The sequence below is a fragment of the Phyllostomus hastatus genome, unplaced genomic scaffold (assembly GCF_019186645.2).
Source record: "Phyllostomus hastatus isolate PE091 unplaced genomic scaffold, TTU_PhHast_1.1 phas_scaffold_129, whole genome shotgun sequence".
Classification (NCBI taxonomy): Eukaryota; Metazoa; Chordata; class Mammalia; order Chiroptera; family Phyllostomidae; genus Phyllostomus; species Phyllostomus hastatus.
The window spans coordinates 11,568,140-11,589,663 of record NW_025334009.1 but is presented as its reverse complement, the minus strand read 5'-3'; the positions used below and the strand labels follow the sequence as shown (position 1 = coordinate 11,589,663).

At 52.9% G+C, this 21,524-nt stretch overlaps 1 protein-coding gene across 1 annotated transcript in view; it reads left to right on the top strand.

Annotated features, from left to right (window-relative positions):
• Nucleotides 1–21,524, top strand: part of ITGA9 (integrin subunit alpha 9) — a 309,179-nt gene that overhangs the window by 63,879 nt on the left and 223,776 nt on the right. Inside the window, exons 9-14 of the mRNA XM_045856800.1 lie at nt 3,610–3,747; nt 5,841–5,946; nt 7,404–7,498; nt 11,814–11,904; nt 14,249–14,294; nt 20,030–20,184. Of these exons, the coding sequence (XP_045712756.1) occupies nt 3,610–3,747; nt 5,841–5,946; nt 7,404–7,498; nt 11,814–11,904; nt 14,249–14,294; nt 20,030–20,184 (631 nt within the window). The remainder of the gene's footprint in view (nt 1–3,609; nt 3,748–5,840; nt 5,947–7,403; nt 7,499–11,813; nt 11,905–14,248; nt 14,295–20,029; nt 20,185–21,524) is intronic.

The window sequence follows — 21,524 nt, the reverse complement described above, 5'->3', positions numbered from 1 at the left end:
AAACCCCAAAGCAGCCACACTGGACAATGACTGAGGGATTCTGCAAAGGTTTTCTAAGCACCCTCAAATCAGAAAGAAAGAACTCTGTGCCATCAGTGATAAAGGGTCCCCCAAAACAAGCAAGGTGGGAACGCTGTGAAGCCTTCACATTTCAGACGGGTGAGTGTGTCTACCATGGACAATCCAACCGCCCTCCGTGACCCTCCAGCTGTACCCGGGCTTGAATACGTAAAATTACAGGGTCCTCCAGCCCCACCCAGGTCGGGATATAATTGACATAAAACGTTGTGTACGTTTAAGGGGCACGGCATGACGATCTGACCATGTGTTAGGTCTGTGTTGTGAAGTGATTTCCACAGTAAGGTTAGTGAACACCCATCACCTCACATAGCTACTGGTTTTTAAAGGTCTCTGTAAATCACACGTGTCACCCTATTTTCAGACTGTTTTCATGTTCGATGGCAGCTGTGCCTCCCACCCGCGTCCTCCATCTCCCCGCCCCCTCAACTCTCCGCTGCGTGCACTAAAGGCAGACTCAGGGAACGCCTGTCACCCTGGAGTAATGAACACTCTATGGCTGTGCCTTCTCTCCGTCTCAGAAACCTCTTGGTCTGCGTGATGATGCACAGGGCCACCCATCTCTGATGGTGGTCAGGTTTGGGGGGATAGATTTGGGACGGGGAGAAGTGAGAAGCGAACATTGGAGGACCCAATGATCCAAACGCCCTGTGGGCTTGAAGACATCGGGTTCCGGGAGATGCGCTTGCTTGTCTGTTCGAGTATCCCAGGGACAGATGGCAGGACCAGTCCGGGCTCCGCCTCCCGCTCCGTGGCCTCGCTGCTTCTGGTCTCTGGGCGGGCTCCTCTCGCCCCTGCCTCGCACCGCTCCGGAGCGGCCTCTGCCTCTGCCACTCACTCACTCGTGCCCTCTTGCCGCACCGTCTCCCAGCCTCACCCCTGTGGTCGCCTTTCCGATGTCAAAGGAGACCATGACTGTTCTCTTTGTGCTGATTCTGCTTTTTTCCGGAGACAGGAGACATTCTCGTCTCTCTGACTTCTCCATTATTTCACAGGGAGAGGACATGACCCCGGGCTCTCCAAGGGAGCCTTTAGCTTTGCCCCTGTGTCTGGTCGGCCACACACACCCAGAGGAGGGTCTGGTGCAGCAAACCACTGGTCCGCTTCTGCTTTCGTGTGGCCCGGTAGTCCCGTCTGCCAGCTTCCCCACAGGACAAAACAAACACACCCGCCCCACTGGGGTCCTGACTGGCTGGCACCCTTCGTGTATAGCACATGTAAGAAATCACTAACACGTGTGCCGTTCCGCGGTTACTGGAGACTGGTGTCCCTGCATTTCCAGGAGGTCTCTGACCAAGGACCGCTCACCCCGAAGCATGGCATTGCCACCTTGAAGTTGTAAGGAATGAACGGAGTATGGGACGCATACAGGGGTGTCCAACCTTTTGGCATCTCTGGGCCACACTGGAAGAAGAATAAATATATTGTGACACATAATCACAAATACATTAAATACACTGTGACATGTAATCATAAAAATCATCATGTTTTAAGTAAGTTTGCGACTTGGTGCTGGGCCACGTTCGTAGCCATCCTGGGCTGCATGCGGCCTGCGGGCGGCAGGCTGGACACCCCTGCAGGGAGAACGTGGGTAGGAAACTTAGTGTATAGGGATTTCTGATTTAACGCTCACGCAGATGCCAAGTTAAATAGTCCATTAGACTGAAACGAATAGTGCCCTGGGGTGCAGACAGCAGCTTTGGGGCCTTGCCTGCGTCTCAGTCCTTTTCCTGAAGCCCAGAGAGATTGGCAAAGCCACCGAGTCAGCAGCTGGCCACAGGCGTCTGTGTCCCCTACCTCCTGGGACTCTAGACCTCCTCTCTCGGGCACGAGGGGCTGGGAGGGGGCGCGGGTTGAGTGCAAGTGGCCTCAGCGTGTGCCTAGGAAAGGGCTCCGGAGTCCCCTTGTCCCAGGGCTACTGCGGGAAACAGCCTGCGGTGCCCTCGCCTGCATCCTCCTCCTCCTCCTCCTCGGGGTTCGCTGCCAGCCACCCCCACAGTGAAGGAAAGTGCTCCTCCATGCCCGTGTGACCAGAGCCCTTGCATTTGAGAAGATTTATTTTAAAAGGATTTTTTTTTTTTTAAATCAGAAGTTGCAAGCTAGCAGCCTTTGGAAAGGACATGGCCTGCAACATTTTTTGTTTGTCTTATACACTCTGTTTGCTTTTTTAAAAATCTGAATTGGCTGCTGTCTTTAAAGAAAAAAAACATAGGCCCTTCAAATAAAATACTCAGGTTTTGGCTTCTCTTGAAACACGGGAAGGTTGGCCTTGCCTTGGTCAGCCTCCCTCGTGGCAGCTGTTGGCAGTGGCCGGGTCTCCGGATGCCAGTTTGCCGCAGTCTCTACCAGGCCCTGTTGTTTCCTAGATACCGAAGCCAAGGGCCACTCATCACCTGTAAGCGTATTTGCACTGTGGTTTGCTTTGCGCATGTTACATCACCTGCCTGGGTCCCATTCGCAGTGGGGTCTAAGGCCCCCGGTTTACAGCAGTGGGGACCGGATGAGGTCTGAGTAAAGAAGGACCAGGGTGACCCGCTGTGTTCCCTCGTCCCTTAAGCAGTCTGTCTGGGCGTTCCCCCTCTTCCTGTCACTTCAGCTCCTGTGTTCCTACCCAGTCTTTAGCTGCACACAGCATGGGAGAGGGTAATCTCTTTCCCCATGTCATGCTTATTTGCATGCCTGCCTTGTGTTGTGAGATTTTACACTCAAATTTGTAAAATGTCTGAAGGGCAGATGTTTGAATTACAGGGGACTTTTATTATGGTTGTAACCTATATTTGCAACCTCATGTTTACATCTTTGTTTTTTAAAGATTTTATTTATTTATTTTTAGAGGGAGGGGCAGGGAGGGAGACAGGGAGAGAAACACCGATGTGTGGTTGCCTCTCATGCCCCCCCTCTCCTGGGGACCTGGCCCACAACCCAGGCGTGTGTCCTGACTGGGAATCGAACTGGTGGCCCTTTGGTTCGCAGGCTGGTGCTCAGTCCACTGAGCCACACCCGTCAGAGCTCATGTTTATATCTTGAAAAACAGGGCCTTGTTCCCCTGGGATCGGTCCATTTGTCATGCCCTTGGGGTAGGGCTCCAGGACAGAGGGAGCTGATCCAGTTAACTCTGGTCTCGGGTTGACTGGGGGCTCCGCATCACTGCGAGGAGGCGCAGGGACATCAGGCCTTTCCCTGTGAGCCTCGGCATTCTTGCTCATGGGGCAGCGCCCCCGGCACAGCCCGTGGGGGATGAGTGTTTCTTTAAGATTTTATTCATTCATTTTTAGAGAGGGAAGGGAGGGAGATAGAGAGAGAGAAACATCAATGTGCGGTTGCTGGGGGTTATAGCCTGCAACCCAGGCATGTACCCTGGCTGGGATTTGAACCTGCGACACTTTGGTTCGCAGCCCGCGCTCAATCCACTGAGCTACGCCAGCCAGGGCAGGGATGAGTGTTTGTAAAGCCAGGGGGCAGGAGGAAAGCGAGGGCCTCCTGTGCGAGGGCAGACACTGAACGCTTTGTTGCAACTCGACTTGGTTGCAGATGGGCTCTTACTTCGGCTCCTCCTTATGCGCAGTTGACCTGAACGCGGACGGCCTCTCCGACCTGCTGGTGGGGGCCCCCATGTTTTCTGAGATCAGGGATGAGGGGCAGGTCACCGTCTACATCAACAGAGGAAATGTGAGTACAGTGCTGGGCACCATGGGGACAGGGTGGGGGGAGAGGGACATTTGTCCAGCGATTAGTGTCTGAGCGCCTTTCTGGGTGGCGCACTGGCCCCCATTACTCAGCTGAGGTCAGAAGTCATGCTTCCTGCCTGCAAAAAGCTCAGTGTTCCGTTAATGGGAAGTTATAGGCAATGTTACAACTGCCAACATATACAGGGGTTCGGAAAAATCTTAATGGGCTGTGGTTTGAGGGCTCACCATGTACCAGGAGTTGTTCCTCTCCCTTTTCTGTAAATGATTTGTGCACACATCATCAGTGGTCCCCATTTTCCAGGTGAAAAAACTGAGGCCCAGGGAGGTTAAGTAACTTACCCCAAATCACACAGCTAAGAAGTAGCAGAGCTGGGATTTGAACCCAGGCAAGCTGGTTTCAAAGCATCATCTCAAGATTGTACTGCCTTCCTGGGCGTATAGACATATCTGCCCAGGGAAGCAGAGGCAGCTTCTCAGAGGACACAATGGCTAGAAGGAACCTTGAAGAAGGGGTAGCAGTTAGGCAGGCAGGCAGGCAGGAGTGGGCTGGGCGCTGGGCAAGTGGGTGGGGTGTGAGTCAGTGGGGCTCTTAGTTCAGCATGGGGGTTGGATGGGGGCCAGTGCAGGGCCAAGGGCCAAGGGCCATGGGCCATAATCCTGATGTCATTATTCTGCAGAATCATGAAAGGGTTGTGATGGGGTCAGAAAGATGCCTCTGTCCCCCCTCAGCCTCGTGGAGGGTAGCGGGGGGCAGGAAACGGGGTGGGGGGGGGGGCGGTTCAGGAGACCAGTGAGAAGGCTGCATCTTTTCAGGATCTGGAAGGAAGAGTGTTCGGCCAGAAGGAAGCAGTTACATGAATAAATTCTGGTACCACCAGCCTTTGAGCTAACATGAGAAAATGCTTATGAGATAATCAGCGAAAAACAGGATTAAAAGCTGCATACACAAACAGCCTTTAAAAATACACAAAATACATAGAGAATGACAATAACAGATCTCCCTGGGTGGTGGTCTTGGGGAGATTTTTAGTTTTATCTTTATCCAAAGAGCAAAACTGTAATGTTTTCATAATCAAAAAAATCGGTAAAAGTGTACTTTTCAGCAGCGACCAAGATGCTAGTTACCCCAGTTGGGAAGGGGTGGTGGTGCTTCGCTGTAACTAGGGGGGCAGATGCCAGAGAGAGAGGGTGACCATTCAGGGAGGAGCTGGGGTGCGCTAGATAGAGCCCCAGGCTTTCCTGGATGTTTGCAAACTCTTTTGCAAGGTGGATCTAAGCCTCGGAAGGACGATGCTTCCTGGCACCTACCTGTTGAAGTGACTCTCATGGCCTGAATCCCTCCTGACGTCACAGGAAGTGGGATGGGGAGGGTATGGGGGGGAAATGAGGTGATCGTTATCAAGATGAAAACTGCAAGCTTGCATGCAGCGGCGGCCAGCCGCTCAGTGAGCAAGAGACCGAGACACTTGCGTGGGTGCTAACTCCTCTGAGGCAGTCGGGCAGCCAGACCCGCAGCCCGGCCCGACGAAGTGCCTAAGTCAGGGGGTGGACACTTGGGCCCAGAAAAGTCCCCAGATCTTCTGCAAGAACGTTGCACCCACACGTCTCACCTGTGCACGAATCACGAATGCACACACCTTGCAAAACCGCTTGGCAAACTTGTGCAGAAAAGGAGAGGAAAATATAGGCTGTACCCCTGTTTACAACAACTTCCAGGCAAGCACGTTACGCTGTAAAGAAAGCTGAGAAGGGACTGTGGGATGGGGGACAGGGAGGGAGGGAGTTTGGTGGGGTTCTAGATTGTTAGAAGGGACAAGGGAGAGATTAATTACTGGCCACCACGAGATTCCCCCCCCCGCCCCCCACACACAAGGCACCTCAGGCTGCCCAGGTGAAAGGGACTCATCTTGGCCCCAAGACAGAGGGGTTTGGGTGACTGTGATTCTGCCCAGGTGTTTCCTGTCAAGGGGTGTGCCCTAGAGCAGCGGCATTCCCAGCTCTGGTTTTTATTGTGTTTTTGGTTTGTTCTGTTTTTGCTTTGTTTCCCGTGTCTTCCTCCATCCTGTTTCCCAGGGAGCCCTGGAGGAACAGCTGGCCCTGACTGGGGACGGCGCCTACAACGCACACTTTGGGGAGAGCATCGCCAGCCTGGGGGACCTGGACGACGATGGGTTCCCAGGTGGGTGCGCGCATGCCCGCCTTCCACCTGTGCCCTCTCCCCCCAACCCCCGCCCCCACGTGGTGCACTCCTGGGTCTACCTGCCAGCCCAGGAGGCCCATCACCGTGCACTGGGGAGAGAGGACACCCTGTAGAGGAGGTGTTCTCTGTGCGGATGCTCGGGCTGAGTTCTGAGCCCAGCGGAGCTTTCCTTCTGTGGAGTTTGCCTTCTGTGCAGCCCCATCCCGTCCAGCTCGTTGTGCAGAGCTATGGGACTGTGGTGCCAGTGAACCCTGGGACGGGCCCACTGGGGCTTTATGGCAGCAAAGCTCGCAGTAGCCCCCTCCTGGCGTGAACACCTCTGGTTTCTGTCTCTGGTGCTCCACAGAGCTCTCTCGTGTGGTCTCGGAAATAGTAAGGAGAGAATTCAACGTGCTCTCCCCTGGTGATGGCAGCACGCTGGACCGACTTTTGAATATGTCAAGTGTCGAGGCATGGGAGTACCCGAGGGACCATTCTGTCTCGCTTTTCTCTTTGGTCTGTTCGGTAGCCCCACCCCTCCCTGCAGAGGCAGGGTTCAGGCCTCGGGATCTGTGGGAGCCCTGTCCCTCGGAGGGGTGGCTCGGGGACAGCTCTGGCCTCAGGCTGCTTTGATGCCCTCGCACCACCGGCCAGAGGGGGCTTCGTGCATAGAGGCCGGATCTCCAGTGGATGTCGTGTGGGTGCACGCCCCTCACCTGGGACCTCACTTCTGCAGACACATGACTTTTGTTCGATGCAAAGGGCGAAAAGGGAGGGAGAGCTAGGCTCTGTTCCAGAAGGTGTCATCGGTGTGTGAGAATAATGCTGATTTTGTGTGTGCGTGAAGTGAGTGCTGTTTCAGACAGTTTCCTTATCCAGGAATAGAGTTGACGTTCTCTATGCAATAACCATTGTCTATACAATTCCCCTCTCTGACAGACGGAAATGAGGCCAGGGGTTTATATTTGTATTTCTTTATTGGACAGTTCAATGATTTTCCCCCCTAGCAGCATGAGCTAGGTACTTCCTGGAACCAAGCTCTTCTCGGCTTCTAGAATTTTCTTCCTACTTTTTTCTCTTTTCTTTTTAAGGGTCTTTAAAAAAAAGAGTTTATTTCTAGAGAGAGGGGGGAGGAAGAGAAACACCAGTGTGTGGTTGCCTCTCACACGCCCCCTACTGGGGACCTGGGCTGCAACCCAGGCATGTGCCCTGACTGGGAATCGAACTGGTGACTCTTTGGTTCACAGTCTGACACTCAATCCACTGAGCCACAGCAGCTAGGGCTCTTCCTACATTTTTTTCTGCTGATAGATTAATGCCTAATATGATGCTTGAACAACCTGCAACCAGGACCATTCTGGCGAGGAGGGACTCAGATGTGATGGCAGGAATTAGGCAGTGTGCTATGACATTGTTCTGTGTGGCTGTTCAAACCACAGTTGTTTTTCTCTCCTCAGATGTGGCCATCGGTGCACCCAAGGAGGATGACTTCTCGGGGGCGGTGTACATCTATCACGGCGACGCCGGCGGGATCGTGCCTCAGTACTCCATGGTAACTGGCGTGAGAGTGACGTGGTCACTCTTTGTTCACACATTCATTCGACTTTCTCTGTGCCACCCGCTGGGGTACAGCAGGTGCTCAACATTGCTCTGCCTTTCGCCTTACCACCCTCTTGTAAAGCACACAGATACCAGATAGCGCTTATTAAATACGAAAGCACTTAGGGGCTCCAGAGTCTGTTCCCGTTCAGAGGTGTGTTCTGCCTGCAAAAGATAGGATCCAAATTCTTACCGAGAGTGAGAGCTGTTTATGTAAGAAGAGGCTATTTTTTTTTTCTTTTTTGGTGAATCCCTGATCAACCATCTGTGCTCAGCTAAAGGAATTCATTGTAAAATGTAATCTAGAAAGACCGTGGCCCTCGGGGGAGGGGCCTGAAAGCCGCCACAGGGCCATTGTCGCGTTTGGCACTGAAACGAGAAGTTGATTAAGCTCTGGCCCTGTGCCCCAGACTTGGGACGTGGAAGTGGTGAGTTCAGTTTTTTGTCACATCAGCTTGGTGTTCAAACTTGCTGATGGTGCCGAGCCCAGCCCCTGGGAAAAAAGGAAGTCACACTCTCAGCAGAAGCACCGTCAGGACATTCGTGGGTGTCTGTGTGTCGAGTGGCACAGGCCTACGTCTTTCCCCCAGCGGGTCAGTGACAGACAGGGACAGAGCACACGTGGAGACGTTTCTCTGCAGCAGGTATTGATTTATGAGGCACTTAGTATGTGCCGCCTACTTCCTAGTCGTGCGTGCCTCCCGTCTGGATTATTGCTGAGGAGACACCATGTTTAACTGTGTCTTGTTCTTGTAAAGTGTTTTCTAAATGGAACATTTTCTGAATGTTCTATAAAATGAAATAGCAGTCAAGCACCAATACCTGTTCATGTTTCAAGGTAAGGAAAAAAAAAGACGTTATAAATTGATTTTCAGAGGCAGTCCATAAAGTTCAGTTGATGTGTTCATAGTGGATCTGCTGCTGCAGATAGAAGCTGGCTAATTAGGGGTTGAGGGTCATTGCCAGCAGAGGTTCGGGTCCCCTCGGTGCCGGGCGTCCTGCTTAGCCGAGTGACTCTAGGGGGCACCTGCTGATTGGAGGGAGTGCTTCTTAAGAGCCTGCTCTGCCCTCTTCTGACCTTTAATCCTCATAAGGCCGTGTGAGATGGGTGCTTCCATTACCCACCGTTTATTCATGAGGTGGCTGTGGCCCAAGCAGATTTAACTTGCTCAAGGTCACCGGCCAGTACGTCGCACTGGGGCCATCCAACTGCCAGCCTGACTCCCAAACCGTTGTTCGTAACCACCGTCCTCAGCTGCACGTTGGGGAGGAGAACACGCGGGGAAGCCCCGCCGGAAAACTTGGAATCTGGAAACTTCTCTGCGGGGACACGTACATACTCCCAGGGGCCTCTGTCTCCACGGACCCGCCCCTTTTCATGGGAAATGAACAGTCAGTGGTGGGAGTAAGCTCTTGGGTGGCTCGGCTGATGTGGCCGCAGGAGGAAGAGGGCTTCAGTCACAGTTGGGGGTCGCATCCATGTCACTAGGGCTGCTGCTCTGGTCTGTGCGACAAGTGGCAGTTCTTCTGCATTACCTTTGAACCCATTCCTCTTGAGTTCCCCGCGGAAAGTGTTGATCTAAGATCCTTGTGTGTCTTTCCCAGTTTGAGAGCCCTCAGGCTCAGGGCATATCGCGGGGCTGGGGGGGTGGGGTGGGGCGGGGCTGTGATCTTTCTCCTGCCCAGCCGGTCCTGGGGCGCCCGATGGGGTCGCTCTCCACGCATCCTCCTGGAAGCTTGTTCTCGGACAGGAAGCTAATCACACAGGGAGGCAACCTGTGAGGGCCCCCGCCTCCCGCCCTCTCTCCCTCCCTCAGCCCTGCAGTGTTTTTTGTTTTGTTGCTGGGTGGAATCCTGCCGGCAGCCGGAGTATAAATCCTGTGGTTAGCGTGGTGTCTTCAGTAGGAAGCCGGGCTTAGCAGCGGGACCCGCCCGGCCCTTGTCAGCAGGCTGGCTCGTTAGCTTGGACAAAGAGAAGTAGTTTGGGGGCTCCTAAAACAAAATAACGATGATTGTGCTTTTCCAAGCTGCTAATATGGATGTGATAAGGTCAGAGATTTAAAAGGGGGGAAAAATCCTTTCATGACCAATCGTTCAGGGCCCAGGTCGGCACAGAGCGGGCATTGTGTGGGTGAACTCCAGGCGGAAACCAGAAACAACTCCGGGCAAGGGGATTGCTTTTCTTTGGCCCGGGGTTGGTATTATTTCTACTGGATAAATTGTGAGATCGGAGTCAAGTTCTTCCACGTTGCTCTTTAACTCGTTCCTCTTTCTCCAGCTCACCGGGAGAAGTGTTGATTTTAGGAGCCCCCGCGTGCCTCCCTCGATGGGAGAGCCCTCTGGGCGCGTCCCGGCGGCCCCTGTGATCTCTCCCTCGCCGTGAGGACACCGCCAATAAACCTGGTCGAGCGGAGGTTTTCCAAGGCTCCTGGTTTTCATTTAGAGTTATTAGTACCGAGCAGACTTATCTGCCAGGCTTTATGGCATAATGGCCTGCAGATGTCTGTGGGATCACTTAAGCCTGCCTTGCCACCCCCAGATGGACCACCCCTCCGCTCTTCCCCTCCGCCCCAGCCACAGCAGGCCTTAGAAATGCAAACCCAGGGCAAGCCGCCACCAGCATGGTTGGACCTCAGAGCCGAGAGGGTCTGCTTCAAGATGTGGCTTTTACGAAATACGCAGGCACGCACGCACGCTTATTTAGACAGAGCCATGTGGGACGTGGGCTCTGCCTGTTAGCAAGCAGCATTTCCTAGTGTTTCCTACAGGGTTCCGCTGTGTTTGTCGGGGCTCGCACATTTCCTGTTGGATGGCTTCACCGAAGACGCCAGAGCGGAGGGTGATTTGTAGTCACCGGCTGCTGGGGGCTCTGAGTGTCCCTGGCATCTCCGTCTGTAGATCCCTGTGGAAACTTCCCCTCCCCAGCCTCGTGACTTCCCTGGAGGATGATTTAGCGAGGGAAAGGAGAGGGAAAGGCAGCCCAAAGACAGCCCCCGGCGGTCTGTACACTCGGTGCTGTCAAGGATTTCGCTGTATGGCCTGCAAACAAAGCATTTCTCTTATCATCCACGGCGAGGGTGTCACCGGCCGAGCTTCCTCCTTGAGGAGCCCGTGTGGGCAAAAGGGAGGGAGGAACAGGTCCAGTCCCCAAAGACAGGACTTGCCGGTGCAGGGAGCTCGGCGTGTTTGTGAGGAGCTGAGCCGCCCAAACGCCGATGCACGAGGAAGGCTGTTGCTGGTAAAGGAGATAGACGGTCTGGAACCCACGTGGCATGCGTTCACATCTGTTGAACGTGATGATGAATAAGAGCACAGATGCTTGTGTGCCCGTGACGGCCGGGCTGCGAACTCCGAGTGGCTGGTTGAGAGCTGCCCTTTGCAGGGCGGTGGCTTCAGCTCATTTTGGGGGGTTTCCTACAGTGCGTGGAAGGCTCAGGACCGTGGAGGTCTAGATTTACAAGGTCAAACTGTTGCATCCTGTCCACGACGCTCAGGGGCCTGTAGATCTTCTGGCTGGACCGACAGTGGGAGGCTCTTACCCGGGGCCGTCTTGTCCATCCGGGAATGCTGACTGCCTCCCCGCCCAGGGCAGGGCTGTCAAACTCATTTTCACCGGGGGCCACATCAGCCTCGCGGTCGCCTTCCAAGGGCCAAATGTAACTTTAGGACTGTATAAATGTAACTGCTCCTTAACTAGGGGCAAGGAGCTCGGTGCTGCAGGCGGGTAGAAACAAGGTGGAGGGCCGTGTTCGGCCCACGGGCCTGGTGTTTGCCACCTGTGACCTAGGGAAAGGCTCTCACGTGTGCCCCTTAGGAGTGGAGAGATACGTGTTTAGTACGTATTTGGGGAGGGTGATGTAAGGGAAAGCATGTTCTTAGAATTTCAGCCGGCTATACCTGTGCCAAAACAAAACCAAGCTTTCATTAGAAATGGAAGATAAACTCTATCCACTTCAGACTTTATTCAACATGTCCGAACGTGAGCACCCCAGTCCAGGGAGGCTTCTCGTCAGTGCTGAACTGAGAAAAGTTTTAAACGATGGCGTGTGGCTGAGGCAAGTGATAAGAAAGGAGTGTGTGGTCTTCAGCTGCCTGCTCAAGATCCCCCCACCCCTGCTCCCCCCAATCCAAGGAGGACTACATTTTTTTTCCCCTTTCAACAAAGTCAAGACCCATTGTCCTACGGAAGCTGGGCTCAGGCAGTCACGGGTTCTTACTGACGACTGTGTTCCTTTCTGGTGACTCGGTTTCCCCACTGTCTGTTTCAGAAACTGTCGGGGCGGAAGATCAGCCCGGTGCTGCGGATGTTCGGGCAGTCCGTATCAGGGGGCGTCGACATGGATGGGAACGGCTATCCGGGTAAGCTGCTTCTCTTCGGAGGCAGACGAGGTACAGGAAGGAAAACGCAGGAGGCAGAGTCGTTGCCAGTCTGTTCAGGGTTAGGAAAATTCAGACAGTAGCACGGAGAATTTTGCCTGGTGTTTGGTCTTAAGGTAAAAATGCGGAAGTTTCTTTTTGGGTTTTTTTAAATGATCTGCTCTGAAGGGTGGAAGCACCAGGTGGGTGGATTTGACAGCGATGTCTGTGTCGGCAAGTCTTTCTAATGAAGGAAAGAAGCGCTGTCCACATTTAAAATGATAAAGAGCGAAACCTTATGTTCTCTTGATACTATTTAACCACAGTCAGAGGTGCTTCTTATGCTAGAGAGGGAAGAAGGAGCCAAGTAGCCTCCCTGCCCTGCACAAAACTTATTGAAACATTGTGAGCAAAAAGGAAGCCACTGGCGGACAAAGCAGCCCTTCACGGTGCAAGGCTGGCTGGCTGGCTGATCTTCAGGGTTGATACCCGGTGTTGGGTGAGGCTGGCTGAATAGAAATGTACGATGTCAAACCTCGATATCAAGCGGTTCAGGTGCTTTTGAAGGGGATGGAGTGGAAAGAGGAAAGGACATAAAGATAAGAATTGTAAAACGCCACAATCATCCGCAGAGTTCAGAAAAAATGTTCTTGCAGCTGTGGGTCATCTTGCTATCTATGGTGAGAAAACATTTCTTCCCACTTAAGATGCCTTGGGAAGATTTGGGAAAACTAACGAAGTGCTGTAGGAGGGCACCAAATGCTGTAGTTTCTTGTACACAGAGGAGTTTTGAGCATCCCTTTAACTTTACAGAGCTGGGAGGAATGGGAATAAAAAAGGGTCAGTGTGGACGTTTTGTCCCTATAGACCCTCACGGGTCTTTTTTAGTTGGAGAAAGCAGTTTTCCTTGTCCCTGGCAATTTGTGGCCATTCCTAAATAATACCTAACGTTGGTTTAGCACTAGAATATATGCAAAAAAAAAAAAACATGCTTCCACGTGCACTGGGCATAGTAACCCCCGTAGGTGGGTGGAATGGGGGTGTTCCCCACCCTCCCAGCCCCCCTCCCACTTTATAGCCAAGGATATTGAGCCTCAGAGAACTTCAGGGACGGGCCAGAGACCACACTGGGGTGCACGAGGACCCGGGCTGCTTCTCTGTAAATGCAGGGTGAGCAGGTACGGTAATACTTCCTGATGAATCTGAATTTATTTCACATTTTTTCATAAAAGAAATGACAACTTTATCAGGTGCTTTTATTTTCAAACATTCAGTTAATTCACAAAGACTGTTGGAAAGTAACAAAATGAGCAAGCGTGTCCGAGTGCAGGAATTGTAGCAGCGTTACAATACCTACTGTTCACGGATTTGCTCTTTGTTTTCCCCTAAGGAGGGTGTCATATAAACGTAGAAATTCAGACTCTCTTGGATTTAGGTGCTGGGTTCTGCCAAGTAGTAATGGGCACCCCAGGGCTAAGGGGCTTATGTTACACAGGAAGAAAGGCAGAGAGCTATTGGGTGAGTGAATACTTCGAAATTCCAGTTATTTAGAATAAACATTGCCAGCTAACACTTGTGTTTCGGTTTGTAGTTTACCAAGTACCTTCTGAATGAAATATCTGATTTGCTGTATGATATTTAATGCATATTTAACACATTTAATAATAGTTTAATACATACCGAATAAATATTTTCTGATTTAAATATTATGAAATGTTACTGGCTTTTGAAGAGGACACGGGATTCTTGTCCCCATCCCCCCTTCCCTCCCACCCGTACAGACAAGGACGCTGGGCGACTCTGAGGTCCCAGAGAGCGAGGGGCGCAGGGGAGACTGTGATGCGCAAGTTCCACAGAACTCGGGACTTTGTCCGAGAGCATCCCTCTCTCTCGTTCACTGGTGTCCAAAAGAAGTACAATGTGAGCCCCGTATGTCATTGAAAACATTCTAGTAACTGCATAGAAAAAAAAAAGGCAGGTGAAATTCATTTTAACAGTGTTTTATTTAGCCCAGTATATCCAAATATATTGTCATTTTAACCTAAAATCAATATAAACATGAAGGAGATAATAGCTCATGTTCCGTTGTGCTGGGTCTTTGAGATCGGTCTGTATTTTTTACACGCACAGCACATTTCAGTTCAGAGCAGCCACACTGCAGGGGCGCAGTGGCCACACCTGGTGATGTGATTGGCTGCCACGTGGGACCGTGTGGCTCGGACTCTCACAGCATCATGGTGCAGCCCAGAGGGTGGCTGTCGGGCCCCTGACCGTGGCTTTGGAGTACCTTTGGGGAGGGGAGATGGGCTTCAGCCCGTTTCTGAATCTGTACACTTCTGGTTTTCAGATGTGACTATTGGAGCCTTCATGTCCGACAGTGTGGTTCTTCTAAGGTGAGATGCGTCTCTCTTGCCTCTTGGATTACTTTCTTTATGGGGGAGGGGTGGGATTTGGTGGGGGGGAAAGAGGGGAATCATTTACTGTTGGTCAGCAGTTCCCTCTGTCCCATCCCTTGCAGGCTGAGGTGCTTAATAAGTGGGAATGCTACCTGTCTTCTTAAAATTATTTTTTAGAAGATTTTATTTATTTTTAGAGAGGAAGGGAGGGAGAAAGAAGGAAAGAAAAATCTGTGTGTGGTTGGCTCTCATGGACCCCTTCTGGGGACCTGGCCTGCAACCCAGGCATGTGTGCTGACTGGGAATCGAACCTGTGACACTTTGGTTCACAGCCCGAGCTCAATCCACTGAACTACGCCAGCCAGGGCCCTTCTTGCTCTTTTTATGTATTAATTTGAGAGAGAGAGAGAGAGAGAGAGAGAGAGAAACATTGATTTGTTGTTCCACTTATTTATCATTCATTGGTTGATTTTTGTATGTGCCCTGACCAGGAATTGAACCCACAACCTTGACGTATAGGGATGCTGCTCTAACCAACTATATACTACCTGGCCAAGGCCAATGCTACCTTTTGTATTATTCTCTATCCCAGAGTTTCCAGCTGGTGGGCCTCCAGTGGCTTACGGGTGTGAGATGATAGCATCCTTGGAGCTTCTGAGCAGAGTTTGGGTGTCCTGGGCCCTAGGGGTTCTTGCTTTCTGCCATGAACAACCCCTTTAATTAATGTGCTGTACACATACTGTCATTTTCTGTGGGTGCCATGGCACTCAAGGGGCCTGGGGAGCCCTGTCCTGCCCCATATCTTCCCCCCACACCCTGCATCCTCCCCTCCCCACCTCGTCAGTCCCCGCTCCCCAGAGACTGAGAGCCTTCTGCCCCTGGGGCGGCCCGTCTCTCCCTGATGACAGTGGAGCTGAGGGTGCTTGGGCCCAGGGCTCACTGGAGCCCAGCAGCCTGGATCTCCTACAAAGGCCAGTGGGCTGCCATCCCACCCAGGAACCATCTCCAACTATTTCTGTCCGTATGAGTCAGAGGAGGCAGAATTACACTTTGGAGTGGGAGCCAACTCTTAGGTTTTGTTAATAATCTGATGGCAGGGCTTTCTAAAATAGGCTAGTAGGACCTCAGAGCTGGCAGGGATCCCAGAGGCCATGTAGCTCCACACCCTGGGTGCTTCTCTTGCAGCAGTGCCTTTCTCCCAGTCTCGGTGGCAGGGCCACTGGTCTCTTCGAGCCGATAGGGCCCCATGGGGCGGGGCTCAGTGGCCGCTGAGGGGGCCGGTTAACCCCCCGGGGAACTCCCGACGTTCAGTTGTTGAGGAGGCAGAACATGCTGCAGGTTAAGAGAGTAAACCCTGGGGCCGGTGGCCTGGGCTGCAAGCCTGACTCTGCCCTTAGATGATGTGAGTGTCGTAATGTGTTTCAGGAGTCCCTCCTGTTAAACAAGGCCATGGTGCCGACCTCATGGGGGGCTCAGGAGAACTCAGTGAATTAGTCCATGTAAAATGCGGAGAACAGAGCCTGACTTAAGTGCCCAAAGAAGGCAAGTCATTCTGATGTGAACTAGGTTCAACTTGCCTCCCTCAAATTCTGTTTCTTGGTCCCCTGCCTTCTACGTAGCAGCCCTCAAATCTGAAATTGCATCCTCATCATGCCCTAGCTGACAGGAAGCTAGGCAGACTGGAAAAGGGAGGAGGGCCAGGGACCACCACAACTATACATGCACTTGAAACACACCTTGCTCGCCCTGGTCAGGTGGCTCCATTGGTTGGGGCATTGTCCTGTACACCAAAAGGACACGGGTTCGATCCCTGGTCAGGGCACATGCCTAGGTTGTGGGTTTGCTCTCCGGTCGGGGCATGTATGAGAGGCAACTGATCGATGTTTGTTTGTCTCTGGCATCGATGTTTCTCTTCCTCTCTCCTCCACTCCCTTCCCCTCTCTGTAAAATCAATAAGCATGTCCTTTGGTGAGGATTTAAAAAAAACACATCAGGCTCCTCATTCTTTTTCTATCTTTTTTTTAAAGATTCTATTAACTTATTTTTAGAGAGGGGAATGGAGGGAGACAGAAAGGGAGAGAAACATCAATGTGTAAAACACTGATGGGTTGCCTCTCGCATGTCCCCAACTGGGGACCTAGCCCACAACCCGGGTATATGCTCTGACCAGGAATCGAACCGGTGACCTTTCGGTTTGCTGGATGATGCCCAACCCCCTGAGCCACAGCAGTCAGGGCAACTCCTTGTTCTTAAATATCCTCATGTGAAGAGTCCGCAGGGGTGCGGGTTAAACCTGAGCTCCGGGGAAACCTTACTGACAGTGGAGCAGGTGGCTTCAGGGCAGGTTCGGTAGGCGAGCATCTGCCCTGGGGCTTCAGGCTCTCTATCTGCCCATGCATCACTGCCCCGTGAGCGGCGCCGACCCTGAAAAAGCCCAGGGTGAGGGGAGCAGCACCGAGTCAGAGTGCAGCCTGGCTGGTTTCCTCGCTCACCTGGATTTGCCCTGTCTGCCATCAGAAAGAAGTGCACCAGCCACCCGCTTCTTCAGAATGCATGCAAACTTGGAAACGTGTACGTGGCTGTCCTGAGGCGCCCCTCTGCTTCCATCTCGGAGGCTGGCACCTTTGCAGGTGGCACCGTGAAAGCTGGCCTCCCGCCTGCCAGGAGGGTGGGTCGGGCCGGCTCTGCCCTCAGGAAGTTTGTTCCCGCAGATTAGCCCAGGGGGCAGGTCCTGCGCTGGGGTGATAGGCGCCTGGTGCGATGCCATTGAAAGGCAGAGGAAGTGGTCCGAGAGGCCTGTGAAAGATTTCTGGGCTTTTCCTGGTCCGAAAACAATACTTGGAGTTGGAACAAAAACGTTTGAGGGAACTGATGTTGGAGGGAGATGTGCCTGGGAAGGTCCTGGTGGGTCGTGTCAGGGGGTTCTGTTTGCACAGCCCTCATCGCTGTGTCTGGGCCTCTCTCTGCTGCTTCCTGTGCGCCTCGCCTTCTGCAGACCTCTGCCCCGAGAGGAGCGACCAGGCGTCCCAGGTGGCCCCTGGGATGATGGCAGGGGCCAGGCTTGTCTTCGGTACAATGACCAGGATGCAGGACCTGCACTGGGCAGGGCGGGGCTCTCCCAGGGGGTGACCCGCTCTCCCTGGTACCTCTTTGTCTGTTTGGTGAAACTTTGGGCTTTCCTTTGGTTTTTATTTTTTAATTAATTAGTTAGTTAATTTTTATCCCCACCCAAGGACATGCCCATTGATTTTAGAGGAAGGTGTAGGGGAGGAGGGAGAGAGGGGGAGCGAAATATTGATGTGGGAGAGAAATATTGATGGCACTCTGACTGGGAGCAAACCCCTGCAGCCGAGGCAAGTGCCCTGACTGGGAATCGATCCTGTGACCCTTTGGTTTATGGGGTGATGCTCCAACCAGCTGAGCCACACTGGCCGGGGCTTCCCTGTGGTTTTTAATCCATTGGCTTGTGGTGAAGTTGGCACCTGTTTAACAGGGGCTTTTGAAAAGTTACTGTTCTGAGAACATGAGGACGAATTTGCCAGGATCCCAGTCACTGGGGGTCTGCAGACTAGTGGGGCAGGTTTGGAAATATGAGGTCTGTCCGGGAAAAGTCCAGCCATTGTTAATGTAATGAGTACAGTTTGTGTGATATCAGTGTAACCTGACAGTGAAGGAGAGTGGACTGGAATCCGCATGTATGAACAATGACGACTTCACTGTGCTAGTCAGTGGGGGCGGTAGATGATGTTGAGTGAGCATGTGTGCTGTGTGGACATCACATTCACAATGACTGAGTGAGTAGAGCAACGAATCTGCATCAGATTGTGCATTAAGCTTGAACATTCCTCCATGGAAACTATTCTGATGACCCAGAAGGCCGCAGCTATGGGCAACTGGTGATTGGCAGCTTCATCACGACAATGTGCCCACTCATGCATCGCATCTCATGCAGAGTATTTTTGGCAAAACATCAAATCACCCAGGTGACTCAGCCCCCCTACAGTCCAGATTTGGTGCCTTGTGACTTCTGGCTTTTCCCCAGCCCTGAATCACCTTGAAAGGGAAGAGGTTTCAGGCCGCTGACGAGATTCAGGAAAATACAGCGGGGCAGTTGGTGAAGACTGGGAGAACTGTGTGAGGTCCCAAGGTGCCGCCCTTGAAGGAGACTGAAGCATCATTGTCCTGTGTGCAATGTTTCTTGTATCTTCTTCAATACACCTCTCTTTTTCATATTCCATGGCTGGATACCTTCTGGACAGACCCTGTAGACAGTGACACTAATTAGTAAGGGGACACAGAGACCCCAGCAGGGGTGGACATCCCACTGCCAGGGTCGCCATGGAAGGCTTCCTGTAGGGGGGACACCTGAGCTGGTTATGGAAGGGCCAGTGCAGCTTAGAGAGTGTCCACTGGTGTCCGCACAATCACAGTGACCAGGAGTCACTGTTTGTTTATACCACCTTCCAAGGATGAACCCAGGAGAAAATCAGAAGACCAAGATACTAGATTTCTTTTAGGCTCTGCTGTTGCCTGCCTTCCATTGGTCCTACAGCTGGATCTGCCCCGGGGTTCCCACAATCCCCTGGTGCTGGTCACACTGTTTCTCTCTTGACCCTTGTCTCATGGCAGTGGAGGCTTCAGTGAACCCTAACCAGCCCCATCTGTGCCCCTTGTCCCCTCACTTCCTTTCTTCTCCGAGGTTTTCCTGAATGCTTTCATCCATTGGAGTTGGTGTTGGCCATTGTCCCCATCTGTCTTGTCACCCAGGACACCCTTTGAGGGGTCATTGTACACAAGTAAGGTCATTGTTCTCAAGCTGTGAATGCCCCTTAATCCTGTTATGTCACCCCAGTGCATGAGGGCCAGAGGTAAAAAGATCTCTTTGTGAGGCCTGGTTGGGGGAAGATTAAGCCCCGGCTTAGGTGAATGGTCCCCGAGCAGATGTTTGCCATGAGAGCAGAACGGTGCGACTCACTCGGGGCTTCTGTCCGGCCCCTCTGGGGAATCACAGCAACCAACGACGCTCATCCATCAAGCCCTGGCGGGGGCCATCCACAGCAGCGTGCGGAGTGTGGATGTCCTTTGGGTTTCCCTTGGTCCTGAGGCCAGGCCGTTTGATTCCATCAGCTCTGAAGTACTTTGCTGTTTCCAGCTGGGACGCCATTAGTCAAGTGCTTTGAGAAAAATACTTAATGAATTGATGAGGGTAACAGAAGGTGGTGGGGGGCCTGGGGGGGCGCGGGGGGTGGGGGTGGACCCACTGGATGGGACCGGAATTCCGACGTTTGTGCTTCAGGTGGAGCAAAGGCTGTGGGGGGCCCGGGGGTGGGGGGCGGCTGCTGTTTCTTGGGTCATAGTTCTGCTGTCCAGCTCCTCTGAAGTATTTTCATGTCTTTTTAACGAAATGGAAGTCGGCACATAGTTGGTGAAATTCCGAATAATCACTTAACATCTGGGGGCTCATTTATGGCTTCGATCAGATGGGTTTTATTAACAGCTAACCCGCCTGTATTATTGGGAAGCTAACCATGAACTTATTAGGAAATAAGCTGAAGGAGCAGAAAAAAAAAGTGTGTGCAGAGCATCCTGGCCCTGTTCTCTTGGGCTGTGTTTCACACTTCAGTTCAGCGCGGGGCTGGAGGCTTGGGGTTTGTCCCGTCGGCTGGGTTCCCGTTGGGCTCTGGGAGCTGCTTCTCCACACGACTAAGTCGCCTTCCTCTCCCGACCTGTAGGGCGAGACCGGTCATCACGGTGGACGTGTCCATCTTCCTCCCAGTCTCCATCAACATCACAGCGCCTCAGTGTCACGACGGCCAGCAGCCTGTGAACTGCCTGAACGTCACTGCCTGCTTCAGCTTCCGCGGCAGGCATGTCCCCGGAGAGATCGGTAATGAGCCACGGTGTCGGGGCTCAGGGGGGCCATCTTGGCCGGAGGGGGCTCGTGGAGTTGAGGGCAGCCCTGGGGTGCTTCTGGGTTCCCACGTGCTGTGCGTCGCGGCTGGTCTCGCCGGCAGCAGGCCCACAGGCCGGGTGCCCTGTCCCCCAGTGTACGAGGGCCAGACTGAAACCTCACTGGGTCGTGGGAGGCACAGGCCTGGGGGGCTTGTGGAGATGCAGTGCCCGGAGCCGGTCCTGTGGAACACTCGGAGCAGTTAGAAAAACAGAGCAGTGGGGTTGCGGAGGCTCCCCCTTCCCGATCTTGCAGCATCAGCCAGATGTGCGCGCCTTACGCCCTCTGTCGTGGGATCGGAGACCCAGGACAGCTGGCAGGACAGGGATGCTGACTTTTACAATGGCCTCGGATTCCAAGGAGGGGGCCCCCTCGCTCTGTCGGTTTCAGACAGTTGAAAAGAGGCAGATGCCTTGCCGTTTGTCCTGCCGTTTCTCTGATTGGGGCAGGTCGACCTGCTCGTCCCGCTCCAGGGACCAGGTCCAGCCCCAGAACAAGCTGGGGTCAGGGCGGATTAGAGTTCAGCGTGCGTGTGATCCCCTGCAGGAAGCACATGTGGAGCAGTTGAGCCGGTTAATAGGTGCTTTTCTTTTTTTCTTGAAGGGCTGATTGAGTAATGGAGAGTAAAGTTTCAGGGGAAGGAATAATGATGAGGATCAGGCTCACTGGCTTTCTTAGACATTCTTAGTGTCACGAATGTCCCCCCACCCACTTACAGTGCTGGCCCCTGGGAGCTTGTTAGAGATGCAGACTCCCAGGCCTCCCTCGGCGCCTCTGAACCTGAATCCACATTTCAGCGAGATCCCTGCGAGACCCGTGCGTGCAGTTAATGTTGAGAAGCGCTGTGCTGGCGCACATGTGTGCACGCACACCCCCCCCCCCACGCCCCGCCATGCAGAAGCACACCTCCACGTGCTGGTCCGTTTCTTGGCTGCACCATAGGTGACAGCATTCCGACCCTTCTGGGCTGACTGTGTCATGGGCTCTCTGTCTTGCCTTCCAGGTGGATTGAGTAAGCTCAACAATTAAACCTTGTACTTTTTAATACAGATGTTTTTTAAAGGATTTAAAAATGTCAAAATTGGACGTAGACCTACAATGCATGAACTTGGGGCTTGGTTAGGAAGAGAGGGTTACACTTTTTCGTGAGCAGCCAGCCCGGTGAGAAAAACAGACTGGTTCAGGATCACGGATCTTTTGGTAAAAGCCAGGGGTTGATTTCTGGCTTCATGGTACTTAGTTTTGCTTTCCCCAAACTATCTCCTGCCACCTCCCTC